This window comes from Acipenser ruthenus, chromosome 1 (assembly GCF_902713425.1).
Source record: "Acipenser ruthenus chromosome 1, fAciRut3.2 maternal haplotype, whole genome shotgun sequence".
Taxonomy (NCBI): Eukaryota; Metazoa; Chordata; class Actinopteri; order Acipenseriformes; family Acipenseridae; genus Acipenser; species Acipenser ruthenus.
Window position 1 is genome coordinate 113966757 of NC_081189.1, and position 20113 is coordinate 113986869.

At 43.1% G+C, this 20113-nt stretch overlaps 1 protein-coding gene across 2 annotated transcripts in view; it reads left to right on the forward strand.

The window, feature by feature from the left end:
* The first annotated feature begins 15259 nt into the window (after positions 1-15259).
* LOC117421184 (receptor expression-enhancing protein 1-like) overlaps positions 15260-20113 on the forward strand; it is a 42467-nt gene continuing 37613 nt past the window's right edge. Inside the window, exon 1 of one of the 2 annotated variants that reach the window (XM_059034166.1) lies at positions 15260-15438. In XM_059034166.1, coding sequence (XP_058890149.1) covers positions 15407-15438 — 32 coding nt within the window. In that variant the 5' untranslated portion in view covers positions 15260-15406. The remainder of the gene's footprint in view (positions 15439-20113) is intronic. The other variant, XM_059034171.1, reaches the window with a different exon arrangement.

Below are 20113 nucleotides of genomic sequence, written 5' to 3' on the forward strand. Positions count from 1 at the left end.
GGAGTGCAGCCTCATCTCCAAAGAGCTGAAACCTACCTTAATCCACAAAAAGTGATTCCTATACAGAAGGCAAAAGGGTTGGGTCACAAGAACATTGTCCCATTTCGTTTCTTGCATTCACAACAAGTTGAGTCAGTAATGTAAATACCACTCCCAGGTGACAGTACCATGAACTACACCCTAGCATGTAGAAATGTTTATAACAGCACATTCCTGTATGCTATTTAATTAATTAAAAAAAACAAAATAAAAAAACACAGGCATTTTTGTCAGTTGCAAATATGCAGGCAAAGTCTGACCGATTCTGATAATCAATTGTAAAAAATAGGCTCTATTAGCTCAAGGCTCTATTAGCTCAATCAATCAGTTTCGGACTTGCACATACATGTATGCGGTTTAAATGTGAAACACAGGTCAAGACTCTGTGGAAAAAATATCTTGAAACAAATGTGAAAGTAAGTTTAATCTGAAGATGCAGCTGGAGTCGGTTACAGTGACCTATATTGTGATCCTTACAAGCACTAGGTCTGAGGAATAGCAGTACCATGTTAACAGTGACGAAAAGGAACATTTCTAGATTCCACATTAATAACTATACTTGTGTCACACCCATTAATTAAACCAATTACACAAGAGAGAAAAGATTTCATATTCGTTCAGGATTAATTTCAACATTACAAAATAAAAGCAGATCAATTTGATCTTAAGTTATTGCATACTCCTTAAATTGTTGGACAATTATTTTTTAAAAACAGTAATAGAAAAAAACCATAACCCGGTTCTCCCCGCATTAAAAGATAAACAAGTCAAAATAAAGATGAATGTTTTAACATAAATACATTTGCAAACTATGTAAAAAAACTGTTTCCAACATGCTCAGTCTTCATATCCTTCCATGCAAGCTTCAGCTCCATACTGACAATGAGTTTTTGCTTTCTTTTAACAAGCCATTTAATTGTGGTTGTGATCCAGATATTCTTTGCAACACCAGAATATGCAACACATGAAACAGAAGTGGTTTTCTCATTCCAATCAAACTCACTTTGTAGTTTACATTAAAGAATACATGTTTTAAACATATCCCATGATCCACTGTGAATTAATAAACTCTGAATGCTTAGAGGCAGTGGTGTAGTGGTAAATACAAAAGTGGGTAAATGCCTGTCTGGTGGAGTTGAACAGATAGATTGAACAGATTTGTCCCAGCCAACCAGAGCCCCCCCATACATTTATTTTCCCTCGCAGGTCCCGACAATGCGCTTCACTGAACAGTTCTGTGAGCGTCCTTTCGCGGGCTAGGATGAAGGCTACTATCACCGCCTTGCAGGTCCAGTGTGCCTAACAGAACATTAACAGAACATAAACAACCAATCACAGAACACTCACACAAAGAACATGCAGTCCAGTGACCACACACCCCTGCTCGCGCCACAGTTCTGACTGAGCTCTCAGCTGTCAGTCTCGCACGCAGCAACACAACCAGACATTCACTGTTAAAATATCTTGTCTTTAACCCAGGATTTGCATATCACAGGACAGTAGAAATGAGTAAAATCTATATCACTTATATAGAAGTGGGTAAACGCTATATTGCCCGAATTAAAAGTGGGTAAACGCCGTTTGCCTGCTTATACCCTCGACTACACCACTGCTTAGAGGTTTATAATCCAGTTAATCTGTGATAGTGGATTCTGGAATGAATTGGGTGACATTCCTCAATAGATTAGGATTACCTGTCATTTATCTTCATGGTTAGTGGGAATATTTGAGAGGTCTCTGAATTCCTGAGTAAGGCAGAAGAAGTGCTTCACATGCTCTGGCAACACAAAATCTTCAGCCACTTTAATACAACTGTATAGGTTATGTACCTGAAAAAAAAACTGAAAGGTTAAATAGTCACATAGGTAAATGTAAATGAAGCAGCTGTGAGCAGTGATATTAAAACAGAAAAACATTTTCTCCATTATATTTCTCATAACAAGTCCAGAAGAGACAAATCTGTCCTTAATTGATGTGGAGTTCCAGCTGGAATGAAGACTGCATCCCCAACAATTTGTACAATGGCCCCACCCTGCACTCCCTATTCCTGGAGTAGCCTTTTACACAGGGGCCTGTCCAGATACCAGCTCTGATCATGAATCGGATTCTCAGGAGCTTGTTCATCTGCAACCTGAAAAAGACACAGCACAAGTAGTATTAAGCACCAAGAACCAGAAGTACTACCCCCACCCCCCACCCCCGATAGCAGTGCAAAATTAAAAGCAAACAAAAGAATGATACGATCCTTCAAGATTTCTGTTTTTAGGACACTCCTGTAGTTGGGCAATAATATTTTTTCTCTGCTTCTGTGTGTTGAACACAAGTTTTACTTTTTTAAGAAGCTGTCGAATGTTATCAGTGTCCTTTGCAGCGTAAATGTGCCATAGAGCTCCAGGCTTCTCCTTGTCTTCAACAGCACGTTTAATCATAATTATATTATTTATTTATTTCAAAAACAGCACAATAAATATCCATAAATGCTGCCCACTGGGAGTGGAACTCCGCCTTCACCTCCACTTTCACCTCCACCTCCACCTTCACCTCCACCTTCCCCTCTACCTCCACCTTCCCCTCTACCTCCACCTCCACCTTCACCTCCACCTTCCCCTCTACCTCCACCTTCCCCTCTACCTCCACCTCCACCTTCACCTTCACCTCCACCTTCCCCTCTACCTTCACCTCCACCTTCACCACCTCCACCTTCACCTCTACCTCCACCTCCACCTCCACCTTCACCTCCACCTTCCCCTCTACCTCCACCTTCACCTCCACCTTCCCCTCTACCTCCACCTCCACCACGACCTCCACCTTCACCTTCACCTCCACCTCCACCTCCACCTCCACCTTCACCTTCCCCTCTACCTCCACTTTCACCTCCACCTTCACCTCCACCTCCACCTCCACCTCCACCTCCACCTCCACCTTCACCTCCACCTCCACCACCACCACCTTCACCTCCACCTCCACCTCCACCTCCACCTCCACCTCCACCACCTTCACCTCCACCTCCACCTCCACCTCCACCTTCACCTCCACCTTCCCCTCTACCTCCACCTTCCCCTCTACCTCCACCTCCACCTTCACCTTCACCTCCACCTTCCCCTCTACCTTCACCTCCACCTTCACCACCTCCACCTTCACCTCTACCTCCACCTCCACCTCCACCTTCACCTCCACCTTCCCCTCTACCTCCACCTTCACCTCCACCTTCCCCTCTACCTCCACCTCCACCACGACCTCCACCTTCACCTTCACCTTCACCTCCACCTCCACCTCCACCTTCCCCTCTACCTCCACCTTCACCTCCACCTTCACCTTCCCCTCTACCTCCACCTTCACCTCCACCTTCCCCTCTACCTCCACCTCCACCACGACCTCCACCTCCACCTCCACCTTCACCTCCACCTTCCCCTCTACCTCCACCTTCACCTCCACCTTCCCCTCTACCTCCACCTCCACCACGACCTCCACCTTCACCTTCACTTTCACCTCCACCACCACCTCCACCTTCACCTTCACCTCCACCTCCACCTCCACCTTCACCTTCCCCTCTACCTCCACCTTCACCTCCACCTCCACCTCCACCTTCACCTCCACCTCCACCTCCACCTCCACCTCCACCTCCACCTCCACCTCCACCTCTACCTCCACCTTCACCTCCACCTCCACCTTCACCTCCACCTCCACCTCCACCTTCACCTCCACCTTCACCTCCACCTCCACCTTCCCCTCTACCTCCACCTTCACCTCCACCTTCCCCTCTACCTCCACCTCCACCACGACCTCCACCTTCACCTTCACCTTCACCTCCACCTCCACCACCACCTCCACCTTCACCTTCACCTCCACCTCCACCTTCACCTTCACCTCCACCTCCACCTCCACCTCCACCTTCACCTTCCCCTCTACCTCCACCTTCACCTCCACCTCCACCTCCACCTTCACCTCCACCTCCACCTCCACCTTCACCTTCACCTCCACCTTCCCCTCCACCTTCCCCTCTACCTCCACCTCCACCTCCACCACCACCTCCACCTTCACCTTCACCTCCACCTCCACCTCCACCTTCACCTTCCCCTCTACCTCCACCTTCACCTCCACCTCCACCTCCACCTTCACCTCCACCTCCACCTCCACCTTCACCTCCACCTCCACCTCCACCTCCACCTTCACCTTCCCCTCTACCTCCACCTTCACCTCCACCTCCACCTCCACCTTCACCTTCACCTCCACCTCCACCTTCACCTCCACCTTCACCTTCACCTCCACCTTCCCCTCCACCTTCCCCTCTACCTCCACCTCCACCTCCACCACCACCTCCACCTCCACCTTCACCTCCACCACCACCACCTTCACTTTCACCTCCACCTCCACCTTCACCTCCACCTTCCCCTCTACCTCCACCTCCACCTCCACCACCTTCACTTTCACCTCCACCTTCACCTTCACCTCCACCTTCCCCTCCACCTTCCCCTCTACCTCCACCTCCACCTCCACCACCACCTCCACCTCCACCTTCACCTCCACCACCACCACCTTCACTTTCACCTCCACCTCCACCTTCACCTTCACCTCCACCTCCACCTCCACCACCACCTCCACCACCACCACCTTCACTTTCACCTCCACCTCCACCTTCACCTCCACCTCCACCTTCACCTTCACCTCCACCTCCACCTCCACCTTCACCTTCACCACCACCTCCACCACCACCACCTTCACTTTCACCTCCACCTTCACCTCCACCTCCACCTCCACCACCACCTCCACCTCCACCTTCACCTTCACCTCCACCTCCACCTCCACCACCACCTCCACCACCACCACCTTCACTTTCACCTCCACCTTCACCTCCACCTCCACCTCCACCTCCACCACCACCTCCACCTCCACCTTCACCTTCACCTCCACCTCCACCTCCACCTCCACCTTCACCTTCACCTCCACCTCCACCTCCACCTCCACCACCACCACCTTCACTTTCACCTCCACCTCCACCTCCACCTTCACCTTCACCTCCACCTCCACCTATGTGACTGTGACGGAGTACACTCTGCCCATGTGTGTAGTTTGTGTTATTTGGTAATGTATTTGGTGTAGTATGATTTTAATGTATTGTTTAGTGTGTAAAAACACAACGTTTTGTTAATTATTTTACAGCATGGATGGGGTTAAAATTCCCCATCCATGCTAAACTCGTGCAGAATGTGACCTTCTCCAGAATGATTAATTTATTACTAAATTGGAGACGGACACTATCTAAATGTACTTCCTACCCCCAAACCGCATATCCGTTTCCCGTTAGCATATGTCCTTTGTATAAGTGTCCACTAGGTAACACTGGCACACTACAGGTCACATGTATAAAAACCCGCAGCTTTGGCTGAACGAGGCTGGTTTTGGTTCAAGAGGCGGAACGAGAGACGTGAGTCGTGAGTGAAGTTAAATACTAGAGAAAACTACTGCTATTCATGCAGACTTTAAATCAGCATGTTACTTGTTTCTGTGTTAGTTCACTGTTTTGTTTTGTCTGTTTATTTTGGCCACTGTGCTGTTTTGTTTTGTTATTGAAAAGTGTTTTGTTTTACGTTCAAACCTTTTTATTTACAGTAAACTCGCGTATTCCTACCCCGGGGACTGTGTGTCTCTCTTCCTAGTCTGACAAAGGAAAGGATTGATTTAAGTGGTTTTATTAGTGAAAGTAGTGAGGTGTCCCCATGAATTATAAGTCTAGCTGAAAATTGAATACCATAATCTATTGTAGACAAATGGGATAACATGTTTTCATTTTGAATTTTGATAAATTCCGTATCGCATGCATTAGGCATCCTGTATCTCCAACATTTACTTTAATCACTAAAGCCACAGGTATACATTCTTTTAGGGGTATAATATACTCGATGTAATCATTATAACTGAATTTACCTTCATTTTGCATTAGGAAAAGGACATTATTACTCCAAACTCTATACCAGTTCTCATTCCTTAGCTTATCCAGTATTCATTTGATAAAGGGTTTTTCCAATAAGAAAGAACAGGGTTATTCCATATTCCTGAGTTCAAATATACTCTTTTTTGTTTTTAAATTCCTAACACTTTACAAAGTTTGTTCAATAATATTACCATTCTTAGTCATTTCTTTCTCTTCTGATGTTATTATGAATTTCTACCGCCAGGGGGAATCAAAACATCAGAACTTCTCAGTTAAGTATTGGAACATGTAACGAAAATGTTATAACAATTAAAAGCGTTTTTAAATGAGTGCTTGCCAGTTTGTGTACACATGTTTAAGCTATTTTAAATTAACAATAATCATCATCATCATCATCATCAACATATATGTTGTGCATTTATTTTCTTACTGTTTGGGAAAATCACCACTAGCTTGTATTCCCGAGCCTGAGCATCCACACCACGTCTGCTTCATGAAATCCTGACACGTGGGCCAGTCTTTCAGCTTCATGACCATCGGTGCTCTCTCGTTTGTTTTAAATCTCTCTACAGGAGGAAACAATTTGATTAAGAGGAAATGGGTTCTTCAAGCCAGCTTACAACACTATTAATAGCATCTGGTTCAAGTTGCTCAGTTTTCAAAAAATACTGTACCCTTCTTTTGGTGCCAAGAGCTAGAATGATCCCTTTTATGCATGCAATAACTTTATTACTGCAGCCTCCCAAAGCACTTCCTTGCATTAAAGAGAAATAAAAAGAAACGACATGCACGTTAACAGAGCTACATTACCTAAATGAATGGTAAATTAGCTTCCAAATACATTTTAATGGTATCAAATAAAGGGTTCATATTTCACTCATTTGTATGTATTCAAGGTAAAACTAATAGGAACTTAAGAAGTTGAAAAACTAAATTGAAAATCTCCAAAGTAGGCTTTCACTAAATGTGTTATTGTCATCGGTACACTGAAAAAATCAAATGCTGCCCAAAGAAGTTCATGTGGCACTGAACCATATGCATTAGCTAAATTCAGGAATGTCACATGGAGCTCCTTCCTCTCCTTTTTAGATTATTGAATTTGTTGCCAGATCACATTGATGTGTTCTAAGCATCCTGGGAAACCTGGAATGCCCGCTTTTTGTATTGAAGTGTCAATGAAGAAGTTCTTTAATAGGTAAGTTAATAATCTTTGAGCAATAATGCTGAAGAAAATCTTGCCTTCTATGTTTAATAGAGAAATAGGGTGAAACTGACTGATGCTTGTAGAATCTGTTTCTTTAGGTATAAAGACTCCACCTGCTCGACACCATGCTCTTGGTACAACCTGTTTTTCCCATGCCACTTTCATCAATTTCCACAGGATTCGTAGAACTCCTGAAGCACTCTTGTACACTCTGTACGGAACTCCATTAGGCCCTGGAGATGATGAACCCCTTGCTTTTTTCACAGCTTGCTCTACTTCTTTCCACTTAGGTGCACAGTCTTCCATTTGGTATTCTGGTGGATTGATAGGTGGGATGTCTGAAAGAACTGACATAAGCTCCTGCCTTTTTGAATCTGTATGTGTTTCCTCCAAATATCTCTCCAACTCAAATGTAGGTGTTTTTAGTGTGTGTGACGGAAAGTTCTGGTTGTAAATCTCCCTCTCGACCTGTGAGGGCACTAAGTAGCGAAAGGGAAAGGCCTTGGACAGGTTGGTCTGACAGTTTATTCCCTGGGGTGGTCAGTCAGCCTTGAAGAAGACGAGACTCCGATGCGGGAACGTATTGACCTGGAAGGTAAACGAGGTAGCAGCTGCAAGCAATAGTCAGCAAGAGTCAGCTGTAATCGTTTACCAAGGGGTCATGCATAAACGCATAAAAGGGGCCGGAGAATTGTAAATCTTTTCCTTCGCTTGGGTTTCAGTGTTACGAGGAGACTGGAAGGACCGGGAGATATCCTCCTCTCGTTTGTAAACTTTCTTATGTTCTTATATCCCCAAAATAAAATAGAGTTTGTGAGTGTTTTGTTGGTGTTTTCTGTTTAGTAACTGTCTGTGTTTATTTCGTTAAATAGCACTAGACGTCTAAACAAATCCGGAGCTGTCGCCAGGGGCCAGCACAAAGCCGGATCACCACAGCACTTGTTTTCACCAATTGCACGTAATATATTGTACTTCACCACAAGCACTGAGAGCACTCACTTTGGACCTGCAATCGTGTGTGTCTAATTGTGTGTGTTTTGTGTTTATTGTTTGCGGGACTGCAACCCTTTTTCATTACTGTGCAATACACATTGCTATGTATTGCCAGCTCATTATTGTTTTCTGGCTGGTCATCAGACAATTGGATTTCTAATCATTAAAACCTTCATTTCACCCGTACTTTGTTGTCTGTTTGTTATTTGGAATTACTGCATCCGCACTGCACCTGCTATACACCTGCTACTAATTACCACTTTGCCACAGTGTGCAATTTTTCTCGCTGGTGAATAACTTCTTTACAAATTTGAATGGGTCTTTATAAAAGTTAGTTCTCGCATGCTCCTTTTTGTAGCGTTTCCTAGGCACTCACCTCTGTGCAATGTTGCAAGCTTATCTTTTATGGCCCTTTGTAGCAGATTGAGTCCCTCCTTCTGACTTTGTTCTACTCTTTTCCATTGCTTCCTCAGTTGTCTCCTTTCTCTAACTAAGCATTCAATCTCCTGCTGCCGTCTAAACTTTCCAGGAATAGTTTGTACTTTTTCCTTTTTTCAACTCCAAACCTCTCGCTTCCATATGCGTAGATGATGTCCCCAAATTTATATAGCTTCTTTTCAACTGTTCCACGTAACCTTTCCAACGCAAAACAGAGATCAGTGTTTACTGTGTCCCATGCAGTTTTCTCACAAGCTCTTGGCCATTTAAGTCCAAGCTTATTTGTCTAACCGAGTTCGCAAGGATCATTATGTTCATCACTAGCTGTATCCATGCAAGTCCTCCTCACATCTATGACAGGGGTGCTGATATCCTGCTAACTGTGGTTTGCTTCCTGTCGCTGGATTTCATTCGACTGACTTGACTGACTTTGTAAGCAGTACTGATCAACGCAAGGCCCTTGTCCCTTCTCCCTCAAGCATTTCATTCTCCCCTGATGAATCTTCAAACTCCTGACCGTTGTCGCCTTGCTCCGGCCGCAGACACAAACCTGGAGTTCCATGTCTTTGCTAACTGCAGAAAGAATGCTTCAGTTTCCAGTATATTTTATTACGCTTCACATGGATGTGTGAACAGCAGCAGTACAATTAAATGTAAAAACCCTTACTTGATAAATCTTCAAAGCATTCCAGAAGTCACCCACCGTTGTTCCAGAGATGATGCAATTGGGCCGGTGTTACAGGCTAATTCTCACCCCGGGTGAGTTCTCTCCAAGGCTAATCCTCACCCTGTTGGGCCAGTTCTCACCCCAGTACTCATCTGGGAGGGTGAACATTAGCCCGGGCCATTTCTCACCCCAGTACTCTGTACAGAGCATAATCGTTCTCATTGTACAATAACTAATCTAAGCTAATCAGCAGTAGGACATATATTTGTGAATGTGCTGTAAAAGATACAGGAAAGAAGACTGTGATGTAGACATAATAAGCAACATTTATTGATCAATAATAGTGAGAACAATAATAGAACAAAAATGTTTCATACACTACAAACCAATAATCTTGTTTAGAGCAAGCCTGGACAACATGTAGATTATAGGCTAATTCTCACGTGGGTGAGTTTTAGCCTTGACTAGTTCTCACTGGGGCGAGTTTTAGCCTAGATTAATTCTCATTGGGGTGAGTTTTAGCCTAGATTAATTCTCATTGGGGTGAGTTTTAGCCTAGATTAATTCTCATTGGGGTGAGTTTTAGCCTAGGCTAATTCTCACGGGGTGAGAATTAGCCTGTAATACCGGCAGTTCACTAGCTCCACTTCCTGCTCACCGAACTCCTTCCTGAACGTCTCTGACTTCCACAGGTCTGAGTTCAGAGTCCTGGAGCTCACACCTGTGAAAGTGAAGACAGACGGAGACAGCAGAATCCCTGCCGCAGCTGACGCAGGGTCTTGGTGACCCCAAAGTGTCCAGTACCTTGAGCTACATGGTGCGCCACAGGGCTCTCGTGGCTGCGGAATGGGTCGCCACTTCCTCCCAGGGCAGTCATTGCTGGTCCTCTAGTCACTGGAGGAGGGGCTGGAGGTCCGGATCCTGGTCTTACTGGTGCCACCACTCCGCAGCATCAATGGTTGTCAGTTCCCTGCAGGTGACCACCTCGGCCACGCTCACCTCTGCTGCGGGGCCCCACTCCTGTCCCTGGCCCCTCAACTCCTTCTCTCGAGTCTCCCTCCTGGGGCAGTGACTACAGCCATCTGTACGGCAAGGCCGGCGGGACAGGGTGTCAGTGTTGGCGTGGTGAGCCCCAGCTTTGTGCTGGATGGTGTTGAAGGGCTGGAGCTGCTCAATCCAGCGGGCGACCTAGGTAGGATCTAGGTAGACCAGGCACTCTTGGGGTGGAACCTCGACCAAGACTTTCTCTATCAACCGCTCAAAGGTGGCAGGAGCATTGCAGAGCCCAAGTGGCATGACCCCGAACTGCCACAGCCCCCTGCCGGTGGAAAACGTGGTTTTCGGCCGTGCATCGGGGGCCAGGTCTACCTGCCAATAGCTGCTCTTCAGATCCAGGGAGGAGAACCAGGTGGATCTGACTACCAGGTCCATTGAGTCATCGATGCAGGGGAGGGGCTACGAGTCCTTGGTTACCTCGTTCAGCAGTCTGTAGTCCACACAGAACCTCCACTCGCCATTTTTCTTGGGCACCATCACCACTGGCGACGTCCAGGGGCTGTCCGAGGGCTCAATCAGACCGGCTACACTCATTTCCCACAGTGTCTTCTCTGCAGCCTCCTGGCATGTCAGTGGCAGGTGGTGGGGACGTAGCTTCATAGGCGTGGCCTCCCCCGTATCAATGCGGTGCTGCACCAGATGTGTCCGCCCAACTCTGTGCTGGAGTGCGCTGGTCCCGGGAGAGAGCTGTGTTTGGGGGCGGCAGTCACTGTGCTGGAGTGTGCTGGCCCTGGGTTAGGGATGAGTTCCCCTGGGACAGCTGTGCTGGCAGCTGGAGTGCGCCGGACAGCAGTACAAGATTGCACCCCTGCCTTGCTCATGTTGGGACGTGAGCTCCGGACTCCAGGTGCATTAACGTTTGGCCAGCCGCCGTGCGCCCCAGTCAAGCCCCCAGGTCCTGAGTTCACCAGGAGGCTACAGGACAGCCAGAGAGGAGCCAAAAACAGTGTTAAATCCAGTAGCACAATTATAAAAGAGGAACATCATTAACCAGCAAGGTTTATTGTTTTGGAGGCATGGGTCACGGCTGACACTGACTCCTGTAAAGAATAAACTGTGAATTTGAGAACTGCAATACGTCTCTGTCTGTCTTCATTCACACAAAACGTTACAATACCTAAGGAATCGGAAGAAGTCCTGGATGGTTCTGAAGCACCTGCCTCATTTTCCTCTGTATCTGCATGAAAGTGGGCGTGTAAACGCATGCGGCGAAAGAAATGTTGTGTGTCGCTGGGGACTGCAAATTTATCAGTTAATTTCACACACACACGACAATACTGCTGATTTTTGTTTTTTGTTGTAATAAAATAAGTTTACTATTCATTTTATTAAAAAGAAAACACACACAACATTTAAATGTGCAATATGTGAATTGTATATATGGATCATCAACATCTAACGAAAAACAAACACAAAGAGATCTTATATGAGACCTATGCCTTCCTTTCTTTTAAAATAGGGTTCTGTAGGATTCAGTGGCTCAATCAAGTAGCACAGAAAAGCCTTTGTTTACAAATTGACAGCTCACCTGCCCCTGCTTCCAGCATTCCCTGAAAATGTTCCAGTTGTTCTTGTGTGTTGGATCCTGGAGACACAGCAGACGACTGAAAGACAGCTGTGGAGCACCTCCTGGCTCAGCACTGCGCTCTGTCCAACAGCCTCGTCACTGGGGGCTTTACAAATTGTGTGATAAAGACATTTAAGGTGGATAAGGGTGTCTGCTAAGAAATAAATAATGAAAATAAAAATAAATAATAATAATAATAAATAATAAAAATAAATAATAATAATCACTCTCATTTGAACAAGAAAAGCTAAATATTGATATGCTTTACCAAAGTATAATGAAACCAACATTCTAACAGACATAAACAAAACTGCAAAATGTCCAGTGGGAAACAACTGTGACGGGAGATTCAGCCAGCTGAGAATCAGGTCCAGACACAAGGTTTAGACACAATGTCAGGGTGTCTAGGAGCATGGGATAAAGAACGTGACCTTCCGCCGCTGGATCGGGTCTCGGGGCTGTGGTGGATGTGGTCTCCTCACTTCCACCTTCTCTGTAGCCAGAACCCTAGTGCAAGTTCCAGGCAACAACAAAAACAGAGTGCTGAAACACCAGAAAGCCATTGCCAAGGCCAGGTCGTGCGGACCTTATAGTAACCAGCTCTGGACACATTGTTAAGCCAATTAAATGTTTAGACATTTAGATATTTTGATATTTAGATTGGGAAAGGGCTTCATGGGGCAGAACAACCCCTGTCCTTCCCAAAAGGGCTTATGGCAGTCTACCCATAGTCCTTAACTAGTTACTTTACTAAATGTTCTAAAAATATAAACAACAGCCCTGTTTTACTTAAAAGGGAGAGCTGTGAGAGAATGTTATTGTGTGTATTATTGATGTTAAGTTGTATGGTTTCAAACATACAGACAACTTTCAAAACTCTCAGCTGTTGGTGGCAAGAGGCACAGAAAGAGAAAGTGGTTGGGTGGTGGGGATCAACCACAAAGGAGTGTTTTATTTTGTTCACCAAGGGTCAAGAAAGCAAACAGCAGCAGGGAGAAACCTGCTTGATCCTATCAGAGAGGATGACCCTCACCATTGTTTTTCAACAAAGACAGATGGATCTAACTGAAAACAACGGAAGCCATCGTGCACATACTTGATAACTCCCTCTTTTTTGAAACTGAGATTTTAAGATTCTGAATGGCTGCAGTTCAAGTAGGAGTTAACATGTTATTTTTTATGACTGGTTACCATGGATACTGCTTGGAGGGTTTAATACTGTGACACATGGAGTTTCATTTCTGTCTTACTATGAAAGCCAGATGTCAACATAACTCGGGTTAACATGTGGACTGCTAGCATCTAATAATGGTTTCATTATTTTAAGGGGCCCTATTCACAAATACCATTTAAAGAATGTTTTGTTAAAGGACGTTTTATTTTTTTTAACCCAATTTTGATTAATGAAATCAAGCCTGCAGTTCACAAAAACCTTTTCAACTGTGTTTACTAGTTTACTCTAATTTGTCAATGCACTGTCTAACCTAAGGGAATGTTTACAAAACACTTCTTAAAAACAATCCAGAAATGAAAAAACATTCCTTAAAGCAATGTCTGTTTTTCCTATCTACCTTTTGAGAAGTGCCTTGAAGAGCAATAATATGTACTCCTGTATTCCTGTCCAGACCATTTGTCAACATGACCTGGGTATCTGCGGATGCTGGTGAGCCTATCGAATCTTGAAATACTGGAAAAGTGTGTGAGCTGACAACAGCAGCAGAACACAAGTAGACTTGTGTATGTCTTTCTGAATAGACATATATATATATATATATATATCTAAAGAACCTTGAGTTCAGTTCCTTCAGTCTATGTCTGGAATCCTTATTTTCTTTGGAGTCTATAAAGAACTGAATGAAGGATTCCTTTTATTATGGGTTAAATATAAAACCCAAGGTTTACAAACATAACCATTAGGGGTTCCATTATTCATCACATTCTGGACCCTAATTTTGGTTCTATTGGATAAAAAAAAAATAATAATAAAATCGTTCTATGTTACACACACCCAGGAACCCAGAGGAGAACCATTATTAACTGACACGGTATTATACAGTCCTTTATATTCTAATATCCTGATGTGTTAAATATTTAAATGTAACTTCAATATGCATTATGATGTGTACATCCCTACCACTAGCTTTCTTGTAATATTTGAAAATGCAATAAGACAATGGAAGGTTCATAGGGGTTTTAAATAATTTATTATTTTTTCAAGGGGAGGATATAAATACAATAAAAGTTTAAAATTCAGAATAAAATGTTGCAAATCCAATGGGGTCTTTTTCTTTGATTTATTTTGTAGGCCCTGAAGCACCCTACTAATCAAGCTAGCAACTGTAAGAGTAGGCCAATCCCATTTACTACTACGACACAATTACAACTGATTTTAGCCTACAAGAGATTATCCAAATTTATGGCCAATTCTGAATACAGATTGACTTGCATACCTTATCCACCCACTACAGGCAGGGGTGCTAGAGAGCACTTAAATTAGCTGGCTAGTGATACATGTATTTCAATAAAATGGATATCCCCCAGTCCCCCACTAAAACGCAATTAAAATTAAAATACAGAAATAAAAGAGAGACAGTAGTTAAAACAAAAGTTGGCCAAGTACGAGAATTAAAACAAAAAAGGCTGCTAACTGCGTGTTTCTTTCAGACCTGTCTGCACGCTTATCCATTTCCTCTTTCTTTCGCCGCATTCCCCTCGGTTGCGCTGTTAGTCTTTCATCTGCAGGGCGTAGATTCAGCGAGATCAGCGAGATCCAGCACACTCGCAGAAGCGGTACAGGCACAAGGACGGGTCGTCATCAGCACGCACAGTCTCACACAAGGAACGGGAGCCTTCAATCACAACACGCAGTATCAGGCAAAGCAGCTAGTGTTTAAAAGAGACAGGAACCATACAGTAATTAAAACAAACCCCATACTAAACAGAAACTAACCTTCAAGCACAACACGCAGTATCACACAAAGCACCTCCACACTGATTCTGAACAGCCGGCTTTTGAATATACCGCGGGAGCGACGTTTGGGGGACGGGCCACTTACTTTACAACCAGTCGTAAGAAATCATTCGAACCTTGTTGAGCTCTATAAATTATGCTGTTTACGTGCTATCAAATTAAGAAATTCACTTGTGCAAGACAAACTAAATAAACATGTGCGCAAAAAGTAAATAGTTATAATATATATATATATATATATATATATATATATATATATATATATATATATATATATATATATATTGTTGTACTTTATTTTTTGTTGCTATAATAAACTCATTACGTTGCTGCGCAGTGACAGCGGTACTGTAATAAATCAATACTAGATTAAACTTGCACCCGCGGAACTCGACGCTTGCGCGGTCGAAAGTGACGAATGGCTGAGACGAGAGGACGCTTATTCTGCTGTTCGGGTTTATTCTGTCGTTAGGTACAGAGAGAAAAGAAGCTCCTCCCTTCAGAAATAACACACACACACAGGCACCCTGCACGACGCCATGGTCTCATGGATCATCTCTAGATTGGTCGTGTAAGTTATTGTTTTATATTATTATTATGTATTTATTTATGTTCAATTTCTCTTTCTCGCTGATTTAACAGTTAGCATTCGTGCAACACACAAGGTGCATGTCAATAGGGTTACTGCCGTTGCTAGACTTGTCACCTCAATGTATAGGCAGCAGCCGATGTTATTAATTCTAGCTGCCTGGGATAGAATAAACTGGGATAGGCTTACTGTCGAAATACCAGTGTTTTTAAACACTCTCAAATAGCCTTCTGTGTGTGCTTGTTATTTTCAGGTGACGGAGAAGCATTATTTGACAATAGTTACTCACAACCTGTGCGCTATCACGATGCATTTTGAAGTGCTGCTGAATCATGATAGGCAGAAAAGGCTATTTTTTGGATTTTAAACTCGCAATTCTTTAAAGTATGTTCGTGTTTTACACGTGTAATTGTATGTATGTCTGGTATGTACTGTTGTAAAAAAAAAGGCATACATTGTATATTCTACAGTATATAGACTATAAAATACATATTCTGTTGTCTATAGTAAGAATTTCTTAACGCATGTGGATAGATAATTCATACAGTTGGCTGGAAGGAAAACAGAATCAACTAAATACTAGAGATACAAAATAAATCATAGCTAGCTATATGCTTGTTCTTGTGCTAACATAATTGCTTTATTTTTTTCTATCGATTACCTGGACCTGACGTCTGTGGGCGCTGTCCAAAGTCATACTAGAATTACACCGAATCATTTCTCTGTCATGGGTTTCATTGTTCCGGTCTCTCCATCACTCGGCCCTTATTTTACTTTTTTTTTTTTAAACAAAAACTAAGTAGTAATAACAGTGTACAAAAATCATTCGTCAGCTGAGTGTTGTGTAATTTAAACCTCCCCGGCGCTATAAAAAACCGACAGACAAAAACACTAAACGTGATTTTACCCAGCTAATTAATGATAAAATTAATGATAAAAAAAGACTTCTGTTATTTACACGCCACCCAATGAGGCGGTTTGTAATGCAGTTTGAATTGTGTGTTCAGTAAAAACGAAACCGAATGCTATGTAGCTAGTGATAGTCCTTGATAACGGTTCTGTCGCAAGGGAAAAAGCAACACAAAACCTGTTTTTGTCTGGTTTGTCCTAGAGTTATTTTTCCACTGTACTGTAATATTTTGGTTCCTTTGTTTGGGAAACAATAGCTGGCTGTGTAGGCCACCTACTGTATAGGTTCTAAACGTGAAGTACCGTATATTTGTGAAGTGTAAAAATCTATAATTACAATGTTGACCTAATGCGAAAGAGGACTATTGTGTACAAAACATCACATATCATTTTAAATAGGCTTATGTTTCACAGTATCTATTCAAAGGAGTTACACAGACAAACCCAGTACTGTACTTTTGAATATACATTAAATAGGTTGTAAAGTACTGAGATAACCGATGCTTGGATTTTAATCAGTTATCAGGTCGCTAGCGTGTGCAGCTGTGTTTGCACGTGACTTAACCCTGCTAGACATTTATTATAGCTCAGAAACGCGGGGTGGGTAAGTCTACTTTTAAAATAATTCGTCTTCTTTTTTTTTTGTACATTGTTACTCATTTCGTAACAATGCCTGTACAGTATCACTTGGTTTTATAATGCATGATGTTGCACTCTGATGTAGAAGGCGCATTTTCAGAGTGAAAAAAGAGGTCACAATGCATTTGCATTGCGAGTTTTTTTTTTGCCACTTAATTATTAGGGGTGGGTATTGGGACTGAGCATCTGTATTGCAATATAAGAACATAAGAACATAAGAAAGTTTACAAACGAGAGGAGGCCATTCAGCCCATCTTGCTCATTTGGTTGTCAGTAGCTTATTGATCCCAGAATCTCATCAAGCAGCTTCTTGAAGGATCCCAGGGTGTCAGCTTCAACAACATTACTGGGGAGTTGGTTCCAGACCCTCACAATTCTCTGTGTAAAAAAGTGCCTCCTATTTTCTGTTCTGAATGCCCCTTTATTTAATCTCCATTTGTGACCCCTGGTCCTTTTTTCTTTTTTCAAGTCAAAGAAGTCCCCCGGGTTGACATTGTCTATACCTTTTAGGATTTTGAATGTTTGAATCAGATCGCCGCGTAGTCTTCTTTGTTCAAGACTGAATAGATTCAATTCTTTTAGCCTGTCTGCATACGACATGCCTTTTAAACCTGGGATAATTCTGGTTGCTCTTCTTTGCACTCTTTCTAGAGCAGCAATATCCTTTTTGTAACGAGGTGACCAGAACTGAACACAACTAGGTGAGGTCTTACTAATGCATTGTAGAGTTTTAACTTTACTTCCCTTGATTTAAATTCAACACTTCTCACAATATATCCGAGCATCTTGTTAGCCTTTTTTATAGCTTCCCCACATTGTCTAGATGAAGACATTTCTGAGTCAACATAAACTCCTAGGTCTTTTTCATAGTTCCCTTCTTCAATTTCACTATCTCCCATATGATATTTATAGTGCACATTTTTATTGCCCGCATGCAATACTTTACACTTTTCTCTATTAAATTTCATTTGCCATGTGTCTGCCCAATTCTGAATGCTGTCTAGATCATTTTGAATGACCTTTGCTGCTTCAACAGTGTTTGCCACTCCTCCTATTTTTGTGTCGTCTGCAATATATTGCAATAGTGAAGACAATATTGCGATATGTATTGCGATACATATTGGAATTCAACGCCAAATGATGCTGATGTTGATTTTTTGCTACCAAAATAAATCTACATATAAACGGTGCTTTTTTGTTATTTTTATGGAATTTAAAGTATTAGAATGTAGAATGACAAATTAAACTCTCATATGAAATGCCCACTAAATATTTTTTGCTGGATCCTCTGAAGGACGTGCATGTGCTCACAATCTGAAAAATATTAAAAACTGGGCTGGTTTGAAAGCTATTTAAAATTCTCCAAAAACACTAATTTTAAATGTAATTTTAACATTTTTATTATAAATAATATATCTTTAATTTCATTTTATATTAAACATGTTTTTCAAAAGTGCATCCAATGACTGTGGCCATAAACACAAGTTTAAAGAGGCTTTAGGTCAGTGCAGAGACCGTGGTTTGGAATAAACGACTGACCTTGCTTTTAATATATATTACAAAAGCATAAATAAGTGCTACACATTTATTTAAAATACAAAAAAACACTGGTAAGTAATGTTATAAACTATTTATTTATATATCTGCTTTGCTTGTTTTTTCTCACAACTTACAGTACCAGTACCAGAATGACTAGCCTTTTGCCTTTTAAAAGCAAGCCTGCTGTAATGAGTAGATCTGACCTGTCTGGCCAGAACTGTAGAAGGGGTTCATGGATTGCTCCTCTGTTTGGCCAACCTGTCTCTGTAAACCTCTGTATTTGTTTCAGTTTTGAGGTCATAGCAGGTAAGTTGGTCAGGGTATGGTCTATGTAGACCTTGACAACTGCTTCCAGTAATTCCTCCTCTTCAGTCAGCGGACTGTGTAGTGGAGCTCTTGAAAGTTTATCAGCAGTCACAAGTTTTTCCCAGGCACGTGGACGATCTTGTAACTAAAGCGCAGTAGACGCAACCTGAATCTCAGTATGCGTGGTGGTAGATCGTCTAGTGCTCTGGAACCTAACAGTGAGACCAGTGGCATGTGGTCAGTTCTGATTGTGAAGTCGAGACCCAGGAGGTAGGCAGTGAAACGCTCGCACTTCTTTTTCTATTTGTGCATAGCGATGTTCAGTGTCAGCCAGGCTTCTTGACATTAATGCCACAGGTCTCCAATCCCCTGATGTTTGAAGCTGAGTTAAGACTCCTCCGAGTCCATATGAGGACATGTCAGCTGACACTCTTGTCTCCTTCCGAGGACTGTATTGGGCCAAGACTGCTGGAGAGCTGAGTTTCTGCTTAATACTCTTGAATGCTGTCTGCTGCTGGACATCTCATGTCCACATATTTTCGCTTCTCAGCAGGTCTCTGATGGGTTTTGTAAGTTCTACCAAACGTGAGGAGAATTTCCCTACATAGTTCACCGTGCCCATAAATCTGCAGACATCTGCAACATCCTTGGGCTCTGGCATTTCCCTGATGGCTTTAATTTTGTTGGGATCAGCCTCTTGCACTGATCAGGTGTCCCACAAATTTGACCTGTTCCACAGCAAAGTTCCATTTTTCATTGAGAGTCAATCCTGCTTGCTGGAGTCTGTTCAGCACTGCATGCAGTCGAGTGTTGTGCTCTTTATGAGTTGTGCCGTAGACTAAGATATCGTCTGCGTGACAGGGTGCACCTCCTAGCTGAAATCAGCTGTGTTATTCGCTTCTGGAAGTGTCCTGGAGCTGATGCAATACCGAATGGAAGTCTGTGAAAGCAGTACCTGCCAAAAGGTGTGATGAATGTGGTGAGAGGAGCCGATTCTTTGTGAAGAGGAATCTGCCAGAAACCTGTCGTGGCGTCTAGCTTTGTGAAAACTGAGGCTCCGTCTATTTGGGCCAATGTTTCATCCACTGCGGGGAGAATGTGTCTCTCCCGGCAGATGCTCTCATTCAGACGTGTGAGGTCAACACATATTCTTATTTTGCCATTAGGTTTTGGCACAAGGACCATGCCAGCACACCAGTCAGTGGGCTCTTCAATGCGGGCAATTACTCCCATCTGCATCTAGTCTGTGCACATCAGTAATAAA